Genomic DNA, 19,302 nt, shown 5'->3' with positions numbered 1-19,302 from the left:
TTTGTAACTGCAGGAATTTTGCATGTTAGAGCGGTTAAAAAAAAAGGGAGCGAGCCGATTTTAGAGACTGGTGGACGGTCATGCAAAACGCCTACAAAAGTTATTTCAGCCAAAGGGGGAGCAATTTACCCCTTAAGCTAAAATTGTAGTTACTATTTTTTTCCACAGAAGAGTATCACATCTATTGATGTTTTTGTTAAATAAATGATTGACATGTTCCATGTAGTGCTCTTTAAGTATGCTTTCTTTATCTGTAGACATTGTTTCAAAGAGGGTCAAATGTTTGCGTGTTCGCAAATGTCAAAAAAGCCAGCAGTTTCCATTGGATGTACTCATTCTTTCATATAACTGTACTTCTATGTAGGTTGATACACTTTTATGAGTAGCCTACCTACAGACAGTAATTCACACAGTTTCCTTCCAATGCCCCCATTACCTTATTTCAACTTTATGCTGATCAGGGCTATAAAAACAATTTCCTCTAGCTCAGTTTTTTTGTATTACAAGGTTTTTGTTCGAGATATTTTTTTCTGAAATATGTTGGGTTACCCTAATCTTCAAGTATATACTGTAAATACTGTGTCATTATTTAAATCATGCAGGTTCTGCACAGAATGAAATCAATGCATTTGCAGCATAAAATCAGCCACAGAAGTCTTAACCATGCATTTTATTGATTATTTCTTCCTTGTGTAGATGCTAGGAGTATGTGTTAGACACGTCTCTCCAGGCATCTAATTTGATAGGACCGTTTGTAGGACTATTGACACATGAGGAATAGGACTGGATTAAAAATACATCTCAATTTGACTGACAATATCTGAGGTGTACAAATTTTAGCCTATATTATGTTGGATTTGTTTTATATCTCATCAGTTGCACCACGGCCTGTCTGTAAAGGTATGAATAACAATAATGAATGAATAGAAAATCCCGTGTCCAGTCTTGGATAAAGCTTTGTAGTTCAGCCACTGTAATGCTCTGAATATCAGGCGCTGACCCACATCTGCTTTTATACAGGTTACATGTAGTCCCAGATGCAGGCCCAGCTGTCCCCATGTGTTATCTCACTCACTGACCCTGATGTTTTATGTTGAATGCAAGACAAAACGTTACCATGGGCTAATCCAACCTACCTATAGCATTTGAGTTAAATAACAAATATAATATAATAATAATAGTATAGATAACACAGTCCTGTTCCTCTTACACCGTCTGTGTCAGTGTATTAAATATTCAGCCACCAGCCTTGCCCCCATTCTCTAACCAGTTTCACCTTCAACAGTCACCGCTGCTCTTCCCACCATATGTAGGTAAAAATAATGACTCCTCAGTCATTATTATTAATTCAGTGTTGCTTCAGTTTGGCGCATGTAAATGAAGAAGTGGGCAGAGAAAGCCATAGGCTGCCCGGAGAGTTAGCCTGAGTAATGAATGTAATTATTGTGCCCTATTGCACATGTGTCTGTATGAAAACGTATTATTTTGACACAGTTTGTTCCACATTCACAAGAAAGGGTTTGGAAGGAAACTATACGCTTCCCTTAATTTTACATTAATATGTATTATTTAACAGAGGCATCTATTTGTATAATGTGTTTGTGAAATTCCCTTCTACTGTCCTCTTTCAATGAATCTGAAGCCTGTACATGTAGGTTATATAAACACTGGGATTTTGTTGGAGACCATCAGTAAATTCAATGCAGTAATATCATATTTACACTAGTGACATCACCATGATTTGGAAGCAGGAAGAGAAAGGGGATGTACAATGAGAGAGAAAATGACGTGTCAGAGGTTTTGGAATTCAGAGATAATGTTGATGATGATTAGAATATTGATCCTGATAACCCACCTGTTATAAAAGAAGCAGTGGGAAGCCACCCACACATTGTCATTAGTCATCACCAGCTCCCTACTGCCTACTGCAGTACATGCTGCCACCCATGATTTAGCTCTTCATCCAGTTATGAGGGGGTGTTAAGCGTTTATTATGCAGCACAGTTCCAGTCACAATGAGATGGCGGAATGTTGCCCAATCGATACCCCTCACAGGAAGCCGGGTTAATTTATTTTTTAAGGATCTGCTTGTGTCTCTGAGGCCCCCACCCCTTCCCTGCTGTAGGTTGTGATGCAAGCTATTTCCTAAAGAGCCATACGGTGATGATTTGTCACACATAGCGCTGCACAGGCAATACATGCTGCCACTCTGCATGCCCCGTTTTCATGCGCTGTATTCTGCTGTTGCTTCTCTATAGAAAACCAGTTTTGGTGTTTTCATTTTGATCGTTTAAAAAAGGCTCGAGACTCTGACAGGGCTGGTTGTGAATGCCGGCCGATTGATAGTGTGGCATAAATGTGTTTATTGGGAACTGAGCTCGGAACTATTCTGAGAGTTTGAGCCTGCACCGTCTCTGTATTGTTAGTGTTTGACCCTTTGCTCCTACTGCCACTTTCTGTACACAGTGCCCCACTCTTTGCACACCACCTCAGAATATTCTCATTTAATTTTCGTGACCTTTACCCCTCATGTCAGTAACTCTACCTTCATAGCCATCATTCATTCTGTTATGACGTCTCATCTCAGCATTACGTTTACTACAACGGCGCACTACACATCACATGACTTCCAGGTCTGTTGTTCTTATTTATAGCCACACATGGGATCAACCATAACTGCATGTGCACTCACCACATGCTCAATTTTGCACACATAAGTTACAAGACAATGGTTTCTGACCTCCTGACATGTGCACTGTGCATACAGCCCCTGTGTATCCTTTGGCTGGCACACAGCTGCAGCTCTGCAATGTTACCCTCCCCTGCCTGACTGCTCTTCTGGAAAAACACGATCTCACACTTTTCCTCTGACTGACTGAACCGTGATCTGATTTGTGTAGGGCCGTCACCAAATCATCATGCCAAGCACTTGTTATTTTCCAAATCAGTTATGGATTTCCATATAAATAGAACACGTCATCATCAGCCATCAGTTTATGCTTGAACATGTGAGGGAGAGCTGAATACATTTGTTATCACGATGATCATTTTGGTTACCACTCTGTATTGATTTTTACTGAGTGTCATCAATCAAGGCATTTATAATGGATGCTGTCTGAGAGCACATACTGTATCTCCCCTCAGGGAATTATCACCCCGGGCGTAGGTCAAGCAGAGATTTGATCTGTTGTCAGTTAGATGAATTGATGTTTTTCTCTACATTAGCTGTGTCTTGCGGACAGAGAGAGAGAGAAGCAGACAGGGAGAGAGCGAATGAAGGTAAAGGTTAGCAGGGATTGAGAGAAACGTAAAGTAGTTCAACTTGAGCCCTCAAGACTCAAAGCTTTTAAAATATTCAGAGCCATCCTCCATCACCTTTTGCCCTGCATGGTTGCTTGTTTAAGAGAAGAGTGAAATGAAATCAATAGTGGTGCCAGTACTGGCCTCCATGCCAGGCATCATCCAATATTTATACAAATGAAGCTTCACAATCTCAAATTTACTCTGCAGTTGCATGATTAAAGGCTGTGGAGGACTCAAAGGGTGTGAAAATTCTGAACGGGATGTGAAGATGAGGGTGGAAATAAATCTCTGTCACCATCATGATGCCCTGCCGTACATACAGCAGTCATTTGCATTCACATGATATGGCAGGTCATGATGAACAGCTATGTTAAGTCGCATTCACATGATATGGCAGGTCATGATGAACAGCTATGTTAAGTCGCATTCACATGATATGACAGCTTAACTGCTATGTGGAAGAACACCTTTGCTATCATAAATAAGAAATGTCTCGTAAATCCCACATTGCTACTTGAAGCTATGATGACTCCCTAAAACAGCCTCCTAACAAATAACTGCTAAGTTTAGTGCTTTTGTTACTTGAGCACTACATGCAGACTATTTACAAAGTTGTTTACTGCATTTAACCCCCTGGGGTATTGGCTACTGTTTTCCTTTTACTGGCTGCAATATATAGAAAATTGTTTAAATTCAGGACTGTGGGATACAAACAAGTAAGTGATATTATTTATTCAGCAGAACCTCAACTGTTTAAATGTGTGTTCTGCCATGTGATACTATAATTAGTAAAACAAAAAAAAAGGAAAACATCATTTGAATTTATTAAATTGTATTTACTTCTCAACACAAAAACATGTAGCCTAAGGCTTCAGGTGACAAACAAAAATATCAGTTTTGTTTTTCCTTTTGTTCACAACTGGAGAGGCCCCAGAGGGTTAATGAGCATAATGAAAGGAGGTTGTGGACTTTTGACAACAAAATGTAGCTTTAGTTCACACTCCACCATTATTTTTCACCCGACATGGGCATTTCTTTGGAAATTGATTTGATGTTAATTATTAAGACAGCATTGTTTTACTGACATCAGTATCAGATTAAAATGTGTCACGCATTTGGAATGGATATGTGTAAAGACAAAGTCCCTGAAAATGATTGTGAGCAGGAACTCGCATACAAATCTACAGACAAGTCATAGTTTGAAAACGGATTGATTAACTTTCATGTTAAAAGCTTTTGGTGGAAATATATATACTTGTTTGAGATGATAGTTATACCATGTACTAATGTTCCAACCAAAGATATATATTTACTGCTTCTTGCATTTATAAAAAAAAAAAAAACTGAATGAGGAAGGAAAGAAGGAAGGAAGGAAGCAATTTCAACTTCAACAAAGTGTAAAATACTGAATTCCGCAAATATCCTTCACATTATTAAGGATAATTAGTATCTAATGGGATTATACCTGAGAGAAATCCTGTGAGCTGAGGGAGGACAAGAAGGTAATTTAGTATGGATACCCTGTGGCTCACTCGGTCAGTCTCTCCAGAATTTGATGATCTTGTGATTACAAGAACAAACACAAATGTAATAAATTATTGTAACCAATATCTGGAATATTTCCACAAAATACTGTCAACATATTTGCCCATTTTACCTTTATGCCTTTACCAGACATTTTTTTAGTCAACAATAGTCCATGTCGGAACCAATGTGTAGTAGTGCAGTTCAAGTAAAATGAATCCCCAGCCCCTGCAAAACAGTTTTTTTCCAGGCACATTATTGCCCGAGGGCCTTTAAATCCTCTTCACTTCTTCTCAGGCTGGGCGTACTGCAGGCTCTGTGTCATCACCAACAAGGTCGACCAATTTAAAACACACCAAACACCAGAACCAACCAAGTCTTACCCGTTGCATATTCTTCACACCAGAACACCAACTGTAATTACAATGTTAATGGAGAATTTGAAGATTTATAGAATGTACTCGTATTGGAACTAATTATGTAATGATTGTCAGTGAGTTCTCAAAACATTTTTATTCCTGCTGACTTACAAGTTGTAAACATTATCTTAATTTATGGCAAAATAACACAAAAAAAATGATGCAAATTGATGCACTGATCTTTTTTCAGAAAAGCTGCTGCAAATTCAGTATATTGATGTTGCCCCTGCTGTGAAGGTTTGCAGAACATGGTGCACAATAGGTAAAATGCAGCCACAGTATGAGAATATGCACACTAGAGAGCAGTCTGTTCCCTCTTTCTGCAAATCGCTGTGTTCCTCCATCTCCCTCTCACACAACACACTGTTCATGTCAAAGGACCCAGGAATCACAACATCTGTCAGTGCACTAATTTACACAATGAACACCAGAGGAAGAAGGATATATATACACCTGTAATGGCCTTGTATTCAACAAACATTTTACATCACATGGAAACACAGTGACGAATATTGTGTGTGCAAATCTTCCTTGAAGCCGATGCATAATTTCTTTAGCGGTTCTGATATTACTTGAATTGTATTTAGATTCAAGTATGCATGGGTTTAGATGATTGTTGACTTTAGTGTGCTTGAGTCAGTAAAAGGAGGCAACACTCCTCTGTGGCAGCCAAAGAGTGAGAAGCAATGAGAGGCATAGCTTTAGATCTTGGACACTCTGCTTTCTTTACTTGGATGGTACACAAATAGTGATGTAATAAAATGAAAATATGCTAACTGATAAAAATGAAATAGATCATTTGAATCTATTCACAGATAGGCAATGGGAAAATAACTACACTGATAGCGATCCAACACAATGAATGATAAAACAACAAATGTGTTCAAAACAGAGATCTAAAATTTAGACCATGGATTTTACATTGGAGATGAAATGCAGATATCCCTCTGCCCCTTTTATTTCTTATTTTTTTTGTATTTAGTCTTTTTTTTTTTTTTTTTTTTTTGGTTCGATACACTGCAGAGTCATGGCTCTCCAGTCCACGAGCACAAAGACAGTGTCTATTGTCATTCATCCTCTCTGACAGGCTTCTCACGTACAAATGAGTTTACTGTGAATAGCAATTCATTTATTTAAACATTTTTTGTAGTTTACAAAAGAAATAGATTATCTTTTTTTCCATCGTTTTCCACACTTGCACTTTGTCTTTTAACATATCTTACACAGACTTTTATTTTTACATTTTCAATTCAACTTAAACATGTTTTCAATATTTTAAATGCTTGTCAAATATTGTGTGTACCATAATACAAATGGTTTTTTTCTTTTTTTTTCTTCATTTGTGTCCCCAGTTTATTCTCAAACAATAATTAAATGTCCTGAAGTAGAAAGACACATTAAAGCTCAAATATCCATCCTTGTGAGAGAAAAGCCTCAGTGCCCACAATGTATTCCTCTCTGTGTTTGTGTAGAGCATCAACAGGTCCAAGAGTCAGGTGCCCATTATGCCCTGTGACTTTAGATCAGCAGTAGATAGCAGTAGCAGTAAATCCACCACAAAATAGTCAGCCACATAAAGCATACCCCTTCCACATCACAGTGAGATGCTGTGTAAAAAGTGTCCAAAAGATCCAATCTGTCCCACAATATCCCCCTCCCCAGTGTATCCAAAAAGGGATTTACTGTATATCCAGTTAATCACAGGTAAAGACTTACTCAAAAAGCAGGGTCACACCTCACATTCCCGAGAAGGTTGCTGTTGGCAAGTGCAAGAGCCATATTCATTGATGATTACCAAAGCTCCCTCAATGTGGTTAGGTTTATAGTCAACATAGTACTCCGGCGTAGAAATTGCAGCCATCTGCTGCATGCTTTGCTTTTGCTTCTGCTTACGGCGCTGACTGCTGAAACACTGCCTCAGTTGCCTTATTCCAGCTGGAAAGCACTTCCATGCCACGTACAGCATGAGCACTATGATGAGAAAGGAAAAGATGAGTGCCATGGTGCCGGTCACCACCTTGTGGATCTGCATGGTGCTCTCCAGGTCATCGTGGCCCACCGTGACAGTAAAAGAACTGGTGACCACTTCACTACCCTCACCCTCGTAGGGGTTGGGAGTGAATGGGCCCAGGAACACAGAGCCACCCATGGCCAGATCCCTTGTAGAGGCATACAGGCCTGCTGTGGTTACCTCTATTGGGGAATCCTCACATAGCTGAAAAGCATAGACAGCATCCAACACATCCTCGCCCTGTGCGGTGTCAGGGCTTGAACACAGCAGGGAATTGTCACGCTGGCCTCGGAAGGCACTCAGCCAAGAGGCCAAGGCACACACGTTGCGACTGCACTCCCAGTCATTCCCCGCGAGGGTGATGCTCTCCAGAGAAGACCACGAATTCAAGATGCGCTGGTCCACGGAGGTCAAACGATTGGAGTCTAGCATCAGGACCTTGAGGTTGGGTGCGCTCTCAAAAACATGTGGCTCAATGTACTCGATTTCATTGGATGACAGGTCAATCTTCTCTAAAAAATGCCATGTCCAGTCCAGGGTGTTGACAACGATAGTGGCACGATTGTTGTGCATGTAGAGAGTACGTAAAGAGATGAGGCGAGGAAAGTGGGCTAGGTTGACTTTAACCAGCTCATTGTGCTCAAGATGCAACTCAGTCAACTTGAAGAGGCCAGCGAAGGAGTTTCTTGCCAGGCTCTGCAGTTGGTTGTATCCCAAGTCCAAAAACTGCATGCTCCTGCAGTCTTGAAAAATCCGCACTGGCACAAATTTCAGGGCATTGTAGCGCAAATGCAAATTGGTGAGCTTTCTAAGGCCATGGAACAGGTCAGGCTCTAGTGCCTGCAGCCTGTTGTATGAGAGATCCAGGATACGCAGGTTTGGGAGGGGCCTAAAGGTACCATTTGGCAGACTGTCAATCCGGTTGCTGCTCAGGTCTAACTCTTTGACCCGTCTTAGCCGGTCAAACGCACCCTCCTCTACAATGTCAATGTTGTTGTGATCTAGGTAGAGCCAGGTGAGCTGTGACAGACCAGCCAGTTGGCCTTCACGCAGCTCGGTCAAGTTGTTCTCTCTCATGGACAGGCCCATGGCGCTGCTCAGATTGCGGGGAATGTCTGTGAGGTTGAGCCCCTCGCAGTACAGCAGCTTGCTGTCGCAGCGGCACAGCCTTGGACAAACCCCCTCTACCAAAGTCACTGTTCTTAGAAAAATGCCCAATGAACACAGTATCAACCCAGGGGGCTTCTTCAGTGGCCACTTTAAGTACAGTCCAATTAGAAGGAAATCCATTAGCATAAATATCCAGGGATGTCCGGGAGAAAATGTCCATTGAACCACTTTGGATATTGTTTTTGCACCTATCAGATCATATTTATCACATCATATTTAATGAATGGAATAATCTGTTACGTTCTCTATTTTTATTTTTGGTGAAGGCAGTGATAGTATATTTCTTTTATTCAGTCCACCAAGGGAATTCTTGTTGAAAATTAAAAGAATAAAGAGCAAGTCTCGTTGCTTATGTTAGATATCAAGCGGTGGGTGGACAGTAGAGGGGATGAAAAATAAAACTGTCCTCACTGATCGATGTTATTCGAAAAGATTCCTACTCACCCCTATCCAAAGCTGACAATCTCCATTCAGCATCTCGCTTTGTGCCCCAACACTAATTATGTGCGAATCTAAAAAAGACCCCACTGTGGCACAAATTCTACCCCCCTCCCTCCCTCTCTTTTCAGTGGTCACCAGATCCTTGGCAGGCTTACAATGTCTTAGTTCTCTTCAAGTGAAAGAGCCAGAAAGAGAAGGAATCCAAGTAGCTTTCAGCGAGATGGTAGGAAGTGCAAGTTCCCCTGTCTGCATGCATGAGCTCTGTCTCTTGCTCCTCCGCAGTCCTCTGCTGCAATGATCAGAGGGAAGAAGAGACAACCAGAGAAAGAAAAAAAAAAAAAAGAGAGCCAGGACGAATCTTTTTAAATATCTGTCTTGCTCTTTTCTCCTCCCCTCCCTCCTTAGTTTTCAGCAGATCTGTCAAAATGTGTTATCGTCCATCTCTGGAAGAAATCACTGACTTGTAAGGTTTAAATCCATTCAAGCGGTTAATCATGCTTTCAGTGACGGATGCGAGAGAAAAAAACAACCAAAAAAAAGCAGGATTTAAAGAGGTGAACCCGTCACTGTTTTCTTGTGTAACAGTATTCCTTGTCATCTCAGTGGCTCACGTCGGTTAAGAAGTCGTTCGCATCCCCCGTGGCTTGCAGGTCCCGTTCAGTCCCTTGCTCTCCGGGTGTTTTCTCAGCCAGCTGGAAGAGGCTGCTGAAGGCTGCTGCTGGTAGGCAGGCAGGGGCGGTAAATGTGGGAAGCAAAGGAGCGCGCAATCCCTTGCAGCAGACCAGTACACTGACAGCGCATGCAGAAGCACCTTCTGTTCACTGAGTGTCGTAAGCCACTCACAATTCAGAGTGCTCGCTCTCTTTCCTCACTCTCTTGCTCTCTTTCCCTTGATCGCTCACTCGCTTGTTCATGCCGCTCTCCTCCTCCTCTCTCGCATCCTCCCTCCTTGCTTTTCTCTTGCTGTGTTTTTCTCTGTGCTTCAGACATTTACATATCCAGAATGGGCTGGGCTTAAACCAGGAGCTTTAATGATGCGCCCTCCACCCCCACCTCTCTCTCACACACACACACACACACACCCCTCCCTCTCTCTCTCTCCCTCTCTCTCTCTCTCTCTCTCTCGTTCATCCTCTCCATCCCTCCCTCCTTGACTGTAATGAATTGGGCCTCTTTTGACGTTGCTATAAGACAGCGGTTTCCTGATTTTCGAGTTGCGATGTACAACGTAGGAAAAAGCATCCAATATTAGTTCCACCACAAAAGCAGAGTGATTTGCATGTAGCGTTGTCAGGATACAGAAATTATGACTCTTTATTATTATAATTATGACTATACTGAAACGATACCACAACAAAATAATACGTAAAACATGAGACGTTTTTTGGGGAATAATCAATGATGGAACTTAACATTTAAAAATATTCTGATAATGTAGTGTGTATGTACAAATATATATATATACAGTGCATCCGGAAAGTATTCACATTGGTTATGTTACAGCCTTATTCCAAAATGGATTAAATTCATTTTTTCCCTCAAAATTCTACACGCAATGTCCCATAATGACAAAGTGAAAATAGTTTGTTTAAATTTTTTGCAAATCTGTTAAAAAATAAAGAACGAAAATATAACACGTACATAAGTATTCACAGCCTTTGCTCAATACCGTGTTGAAGCACCTTTGGCAGAAATTACAGCCTCAAGTCTTTTTTAGTATGATGCTATAAGCTTGGCACACCTATTCTTGGGCAGTTTCTCCCATTCTTCTTTGCAGGACCTCTCAAGCTCCATCAGGTTCGATGGGGAGCGTCGGTGCACAGCCATTTTCAGATCTCTCCAGAGATGTTCAATCGGGTTCAAGTCTGGGCTCTGGCTGGGCCTCTCAAAGACATTCACAGAGTTGTCCCGAAGCCGCTCCTTTGTTATCTTGGCTGTGTGCTTCGGGTCGTTGTCCTGTTGGAAGATGAACCTTCGCCCCAGTCTGAGGTCCAGAGCGCTCTGGAGAAGGTTTTCATCAACTATGTCTCTGTACATTGCTGCATTCATCTTTCCCTCCATCCTGACTAGTCTCCCAGTTCCTGCCGCTGAAAAACATCCCCACAGCATGATGCTGCCACCACCATGCTTCACTGTAGGGATGGTATTGGCCAGGTGATGAGCGGTGCCTGGTTTCCTCCAGGCATGACGCTTGGCATTCAGGCCAAAGAGTTCAATCTTTGTTTCATCAGACCAGAGAATTTAGTTTCTCATGGTCTGACCTTTTGGTAAACTCCAGGTGGGCTGTCATGTGCCTTTTACTGAGGAGTGGCTTCCGTCTGGCCACTCTACCATACAGGCCTGCTTGGTGGAGTGCTGCAGAGATGGTTGTCCTTCTGGAAGGTTCTCCTCTCTTTACAGAGCAACGCTGGAGCTCTGTCAGAGTGACCATCGGGTTCTTGGTCACCTCCCTGACTAAGGCCCTTCTCCCCCGATCGCTCAGTTTGGCCGGGCGGCCAACTCTAGGAAGAGTCCTGGTGGTTCCAAACTTCTTCCATTTATGGATGATGGAGGCGACTGTGCTCATTGGGACCTTCAATGCTGCAGACATTTTTCTGTACCCTTCCCCAGATCTGTGCCTCGATACAATCCTGTCTCGGAGGTCTACAGACAATTCTTTGGACTTCATGGCTTGGTTTGTGCTCTGACATGCACTGTCAACTGTGGGACCTTATATAGACGGTGTGTGTCTTTCCAAATCATGTCCAATCAACTGAATTTACCACAGGTGGACTCCAATCAAGTTGTAGAAACATCTCAAGGATGATCAGTGGAAACAGGATGCACCTGAGCTTAATTTTGAGTGTAATGGCAAAGGCTGTGAATACTTATGTACATGTGATTTTTTCGTTTTTGATTTTTAATAGATTTGCAAAAATTTCAACAAAATGTATTTCACATTGTCATTATGGGGTATTGTGTGTAGAATTTTGAGGGAAAAAATAAATTTAATCCATTTTGGAATAAGGCTGTAATATAACAAAATGTGGAAAAAGTGAAGCGCTGTGAATACTTTCCGGATGCACTGTGTATGTATATATATATATATACTGTATATATATGATTTAATGTAAGATAATTGAAATAATATAATTAAGAATCACCACTATATCCACTCAATACATTAACATGTACTCATCATGATGTATGTCTTTCATATATGACCTTACATAATTAATCAATCTCAAAACTATTGATATTCATTGTTTAGCCTTGCCAACAATAAAGGCTAGAGTATAATGAGTAAAGACTGGAGTATGACATTCTTCATTTAATCAAAATGTCCTGTAGCCAGGCGTTGTATGTCATTGTCAATTATGGCTAGGCCATCCAGTTTGAATACAGATGTAATTGCTTGCCACATAATATTAGCATGAAGCTATAACATAAATATTCTTCACTGAAGGTTCACTCTTGTCTTACGCTGCACTTCTCTGGAATCCCTAGTAGCCTTGTCACCGTTCTCCCATTAATTTGCAGAGATAATGAGCTGTGACTGTGCCTTACATTCCTCCTATCAGCCAAGTTTCTAACCATCTGACCTTTTTTCCTCCGAGATTGTTGTATATTTACTGACAAAGCTCTCTTGTTCATTTTTTCAAAGATTGACATGGGGAAAAAAATCAACAAAAATGACTCAGAAGAAGCAGTAATAATCTGCATAATCCAGGCTGGGTAAATAGTGTACAGTATATTAAAACAAGAAATACAGTGAATAGACAAATTGTGATGGTGCTGGTAGTGCGGCGCTCGCGTTCCTAACTGAGCCCGGGATTTCCACAGCTTCTACTGTTATTTTACTGTACTTATCTCACAGACATTCAACTACATTGAAACAGAAGTGTTAGCTTTGAAGTTATGTTGAGTACATAGCAGTAGATAAAATGGTTTAGTGCATCAACCTAGCGGTGTTACCCTTTACTGAAACAACAGTACAGACCTTTGCTGCCAGTTAACACGACCAACAATTCAGGTTGTTGTCTCTTATGCAAATCTGTGCTATGTCAATCTTACTGAGTTTTACTGACAAATACTGAATGGAAGGCTCAGGTTAAGGTGTGGATTTCTATCGATGTACATATTCTAATCTCTGATACAGTACACAGATGCATTTTTAGATTACATAAAACAATATTTATTGCCAAATGCGTAGGTATAACCATGGTTTGTGCCAGGAGAGCCAGAAGGAGGACAGACAGGGGCAGGCAGGGACAGTTTTGTTGGTTTGTTTCAAAATGCAAGGTAGATGCTTACAGGCAGGTTGGCTGCAGGTACCTGACAAAAGAAAAAAAATGAAACTGGACAACATATTGAACAATCGGGAGCCTAGATGATGTAGATGTTTTATGATCCGACAAATAACAATGGCAAGGTGGCAGGTATGATACACTGAGACTGATTGGTGGATTGGCAACAGGTGAGCTGGGTGTGGAAGTCATGTGGCTGAAACCAGGAAGAGAGACTGAGGACATCGAGTGTTGGTATGCTGTGGAAAATTGGGCAGAGGTGAAACAGGGGACATAAAAGAAGATTTAGACTAAATCTGTGACAGTTAAGATGTTTCCATTTGCTGCATTATTTAATGTTTTTTCCCTTCATTTTATTTAATTTTGTATTTTGTTAACTTCTATTTTGGGCATCAGCTGCATTAGTCTCTACAGCAAGAAAATATGTTCAGGCATTGCAGGCAGTGGCTTGATGTATGCTTTGCCTCTGTTCAAATTTACCTGTACTATTTACATAGTTTGAGGTCTGGAACTTAAAAATAAAGGAAAATAAACCCTCCACCACTGACAATGGAGGTCAAAAGCACAGCATACCAACGTATGTCTTAGGAAGTTAATTCTACACTGGATTTTTGCAACCCTAGATATACTATAATTATACAAAGCAGAGCAAAATTACCTGCACTGTAGTTTCCATGGCATTCCAAGACTTAACCTACTCAATATGCCATTAGGAGCATCACAATTCCCACTTGAAGCCACTTTACACTGTGTGATTTTAGGCTGTCTCAGATGCAAGTGTCTGTAAAATGAGAGAAACGTGGTAAAATCTTTGGTCACCAGTATCGAAAATCATTTTAAAAAAATATGGTCAAACTGTGAGACGCTGGCAGCTTTAATGGCCAATGAGTATTTTTTGCAAACTCTAGACACAGTCAAAAATTTGGGATCCAATTCTCACACTGTGACTGCTGCCACAACTCAAGATGACCAGTCAGAAAATGCAATGAAATGACGCAGGATACATGGCTCCCACAAAATGTGAGCCGTATTTCTGTGATGACATTCCATTAAACTTACAAGGTTGTTATTACTCTCTAATCTAAAGGTGCCTTTATGGAGAAAAAAGTTGTTAAAATCATTGTCTGACAGTCGCACTGACCTTTTTTTTTTTTTTTTGGTTGAGCTACAAGTAAATGTGTAATAAGTGAAATATAACATTTACTTTCTTTTGTTTGTAGCCTCATTTGTCCTCAGTCAATATCCTGTTTTTTGACTTTATTTTGATTAGGAAAACTATTTTTTGTCAAGCAACAGCACAGTTATTTTGTCATCTCCATCAAAGTAAAGTTGATGGATGGAGAAAGAGGGTTCCCTAATGCAATAGTTAACACATTCTAAATAAATGTGTTTCTGAATTTAAAGAGTTTGCATGAAAGCATACAGTACTTTCTGTAGACTTGATCCAATTTCACAGACCAACCATTATCACTGAAGTAGTCAGTGAAGTTTTAACTACGACAAAGATATATTGAGTGGCAAAGCAAAAAGAAGAAAAGTTGTCCTTCACATGATCTGGACATCTTGAAGTTAGAATCATCTCGGCTTCACCTTTGCTATATTCCCTCTCAGCTGTAATGGATGACTACACCATCAGCTAATGACACGGTGCACTATAATGACTTGACACAGCGGACAGGAGATGAGAGTCTCCAGACCATCAGTTTAAGACTTTAAGAGCTTTGGCTCTCTGCTTTGGAGTTAAGGTCAGCACAAGTGGGAGTGAAAGTGTGTGACTGTGTATGTGGGCATGAAACACCCAGTCCTGATGACACACTCACATAAACAGTCATACAAACAGGCCATATTACTGAATTATGGTGTATGAGCATATTTTCTTTTTAACTAATACATTACATAAATTTAATTATTTGTCTTTTAGCTTAAATCATAACAATAATAAAAGTGTCCCAACTAGTATAGGTTGTTGTCCTTCCCAGGCACCAGTTGTGGCATTGCTTGTATCACAGAAAGAAAGCTGTTTTTTTTTAATTTGGGATTAAAACATTGTTTTGCATGACTGCTGTTCAACCAATGAGCAGATTATAATGATGTTTTGCTTTAACCAAAAGGTTTTATTTAATACATTGTGTTTATGTACTTTTTTATATTTAAGAATATTTTTTATCTTACAATATGAAAATGTGTATTTGAGCTTGTCAATAAGGAAACCATGAAAATTTTAAAACCATGCATACCAAACGCAAAAAACACATTTTTGATCCAGCCAGGGTTGCTGCACTGCTAGCTATTTTGCTAATAAATCTGGATAATAAATCCCATCAGCATGCTGTCCTTCATCTTAAAAAAAACCTTGGTCAGAAGTTTCACTTTCATGCAATGCTGGTCTCGACTTGCTACTGTAGTTTTGTTAAAATATGTTTTTGTGCAAACTAGCAAGCACAATTTAAATAGAAATGTAACTGCTAAAGCATGATTTTAAGTCCTTCATCAGCTATGTGATCATTGTATTTGTTAGTCAAGGATAAGTTTTAAAACAAAATGTTTATTTTCGTCAGCAGATGGAATTGATCTCGGAGATCAAACGAGACTCTTTATCATATTAGCCACTGATTACAGGCCTATTATTTGAATCATTTATTAAAACAGAGGACATCTGACAGCGTGAGTCCAAAAAACAAGGCAAATGATAACTAATTGGCCTGCTGCAGAGATAATGTTGATGGGCATCTTAGAAAAGATTGTGGTGGTGGTCAGTGGAGACTCTTACACCACAGTGTCTATCAGTGGTGTGGTGAGGAAATAGTAAGAGATGATTCTGCATCCACAATGAAGTGTGACTCCCAGCAGATAGAGGTTGTCTAAATTTAAAAAAGGTCACAAGTGGACGAATCGTAGCGCTGGGCTCATTCAATTTAGTTTTAGTGTTTATTTCGCATCTTCTTTGATATTTTAGATGGCTTAATACCATTATATATTCAGAAATGTAGAATGAACTGAGAAACAAAAGAAATCCACTCAAAGATAAACTGAGATAGCTATAGGCATTTCTAATTATTACCATTGTAGACTTATCTCCGATGTACATCTTATAAATCAAAATTGTGAAGACAGTAACCCAGGGGTTTCCATCACAATATATTGCAAGAATCTAAGTGTCTCCATCTTCTTATGACTTTAAAAGAGCGTATATCAACCGCAGCTGGCGTAAACAAAACATGAAAAACAATACCACCATCATAATGTTCAGTGGAGCATGCAACAGGGAGAACATGGCTGTCGCTATGGGTTACAACTCCTTTAGGCATGTTTTTGTGTGATGCAAAGTTTGCTTCAGTAAACACTGCCAATATTGCATCACGAGCGTGATTTGCGGCTTTAGTGGTGACTGAAAGTTTGGGTTGATGCATGTTAAAGGCATTTATAGTAGAATGGATGGCAAGCTGGGAGAAGCTCTGGTGTTTTGTTTTTGGTGTGGTGTGATGACGATACGATATAGATCATGACAAAAAGAAGAATTAAGACACTGTCTGAAAAGGTCCAAATGGGTAAAGAAAATTTAGTGTATCATTGATGGAAGGAAATAAACTGTGTGTGCCAATGAATCTGGGGGTGGCTTTTAGAAACAGTATGATCCTAAATCACCTTTGGTTTCGTTTGTCTCCGAACACAAAAATAATGCCCTGCACTCTGTAAATTGTGCAGTCGTGATAAAACATTGCGTAGATGCTCCATTTTTAGTATCGCTTTGAACAGACATTACCACAGGCGAGACCTTAACCTTAATACACCATTGCTGATCGGCCTTAACGACCACATTGTCCATGTTACTTCTGCAAAAGGTTTAGTTGTCTTCTCCTTTCTATATTTTCGGCATCAAGAGTGTTGTGAATCACAAAGGCTCTTTAGTTTGTGCAGTGCATTATTCTTGTCGAGTATACGATGGTCTCCAAAGAATTGTGTAGAAATGGGAATAGTGATCAGCCTAGTATTTGTTCACAGTTTTTGGTTGTCTTGTAACACACAAATTACTTGATAATTATCCTTTACTCCTCGTAAGACTCTTTTTAATTGTTCAGTGATCATGTGTCCGCTAAAGCCTGTTCTTCTTGTTATGGGGGGGCTTAGCTTAAGGTTTGATGAATTGTTTGTGGTTTCAGGAACACTTCTCTTCACACCACAGTTGCCTTTAGCTACTTGCTGCACTTGTGACCCCTCGAACATGTTGTTCTTCTCTTTCACTGACTCTCTGTTTTGCCCACAGAATTATATTCCCGTCTCTTTCTTTATTTTGTTTCACAGTTTTCTGTAAACTCTTTACAGCGTAGGGATCACAAATTTCAGGTGGGTGGCCGAATAACTGATAACGCGTCCTTTTGAAATGATAGGTTAAAGAGAAATTCTGCACCTTTTGACATTGTCTCTGCTGAGGTAAAGATATTTGAAGGATCTGGCTGGCTGTATAGATTTGCATGTGCTCCTAATAAATTATTCAAAAAGTATTTATTTGTATATGTCCATAAAAATATAAATCCATCAAGCTACAACACCCTATACACTAAAAATAAAAAAGAGGCAAATGATCCATGATGCAAGAAAAGGGTGGTGGTGGAAAAGGGCAGACATTGAAAATCTGTAGTTATATCAAAATTTATAAAGGTGACAGACAGACGAGATCAGTGAATATCCATACAGACAGACATACAGGCAAGTCAAACACTACATTTGGTTGTCAGATTAACAAAGCGTATTGTGAAGTAGATACAAATATCTAAACAAAGTAACAAAGAGGAATACAGTGCCTGTTTTTAAGGCAACCGTGAACAGAGAAGAGATCACGGTTTGTGTGATCGCTCTGATTCTACGCATGAACTTTTACCACTATAACAGTCCCATTCGGGTAGCATCAAAGAGGCAGATAGACAGATCTGGATTCCTGCTGCTGCTGCAACAAACCGCGTTTTGATCTCCTTCGTATTCTCACTTGTGAACGAGACTCCAAGACATTTGAACTCCTTCACTTAGGGTGCCTGTTTGTTCCCAACCACCATTTTCTGGCAAAGTAAACAGTCATAGTATGGGGCGTTGAAAACACTCCATATTCAGCTCCAAACAGCTTAATGCTCGAGGTCATGGTTTGATGAAACCAACAGAACCACATCATTAAAAAAAAGAAGAAATACGATTTTGAGGTGACCAAAAGCATGATACACTCATTCTGACATGTAATTACAGGAGCTGTCTTTGGAAATATGTTTACTGTTGGTCCTGTTTGACCCTACATTTCTCATTTGGTTCAACACATAATAATAATTTAGATAAGAATAATGTGCAAAAGCAAATACAAAAAGCTAGAAACCTGGTAATTATCACGATTTGTGTGTTGGCTTGGTTTTTGGAAGAAACTCAACAGTTGAAGTGCCTCTATGTGTGTATTTGTCAAAGAGAGTAAGAATTAATATGGATATAAACTTCTTCCGGCCAAAAAGTAAGGTGTTCCCTGCTGAGAGAGAGATACACACAATGATTGTGCCATGTCACAACACAGAGAAGTCACATTTTTAGTGTTGGACATGCTTTTATACAGAAAACAAGATTCAAATTTTTCACCCGCCACCGCAGCTGGGACAAATTTCCAGCTACCTGCCACAGCCAGTTTTACACACACATTTGGCAGGTTGGTGTGTGTGGGTTTTCTTTTTTGCATAAACAGTATTTAATTAAATTACATGTTTTAACCTTTTAACTTAGTGTGTTTCTTTATGCATTTGTGTTCTGGCTCTAATGTTTTTGGCTTCAGAGGCTACATCAAACAGTGGCTGTGACTAGACTCTGTCTGCCAAAGAAACTTTGTTCAGCTGTCAGATGATGCAGAAATCCCACTGAGAGCCACCAAGCCCATTTTCTAAACCCAGCTCTCTGGAGCAGCATGCCCCCACTTTTGATAACCCCAAGTACTATGGCCTGTTGCCTCATCCAGTGCCAAACAAGCCTCCACATCCTTCATGTGTCCACTAACCTCTCTCATGTTGGGATGAAGCAGAGCAGAATGCAGCAAACAGAGGACTCTGATGCAAAAGGCTGAAACACTTGTAAATTTTGACAGAAAATTACTTGTTCCTTTATCCCTTGTGTCCCTGCCACAATG

General features: G+C 40.1%; 2 protein-coding genes across 2 annotated transcripts in view; one reads left to right on the top strand and one right to left on the bottom strand.

Annotated features, from left to right (window-relative positions):
• ctnna2 (catenin (cadherin-associated protein), alpha 2) overlaps nucleotides 1-19,302 on the top strand; it is a 307,282-nt gene that overhangs the window by 175,909 nt on the left and 112,071 nt on the right. The window lies entirely within an intron of this gene.
• lrrtm1 (leucine rich repeat transmembrane neuronal 1) lies at nucleotides 5,326-9,834 on the bottom strand. Its single transcript, XM_069167095.1, has one exon. The coding sequence runs from the start codon at nucleotides 8,551-8,553 to the stop codon at nucleotides 6,976-6,978; it is 1,578 nt and encodes a 525-aa protein (XP_069023196.1). The 5' UTR covers nucleotides 8,554-9,834; the 3' UTR covers nucleotides 5,326-6,975.

Source organism: Embiotoca jacksoni, unplaced genomic scaffold (assembly GCF_022577435.1).
Source record: "Embiotoca jacksoni isolate LCO1_2020_lvr unplaced genomic scaffold, fEmbJac1.0.p SCAF_4, whole genome shotgun sequence".
Taxonomy (NCBI): Eukaryota; Metazoa; Chordata; class Actinopteri; family Embiotocidae; genus Embiotoca; species Embiotoca jacksoni.
The sequence above is the reverse complement of the archived record's forward strand: the minus strand, read 5'-3'. Positions and strand labels throughout refer to the sequence as shown.

Excerpts from the sequence above, each read along its gene's own strand:
- lrrtm1 (XM_069167095.1), bottom strand. The coding sequence starts at position 8,553 with ATGCTAATGGATTTCCTTCTAATTGGACTGTACTTAAAGTGGCCACTG.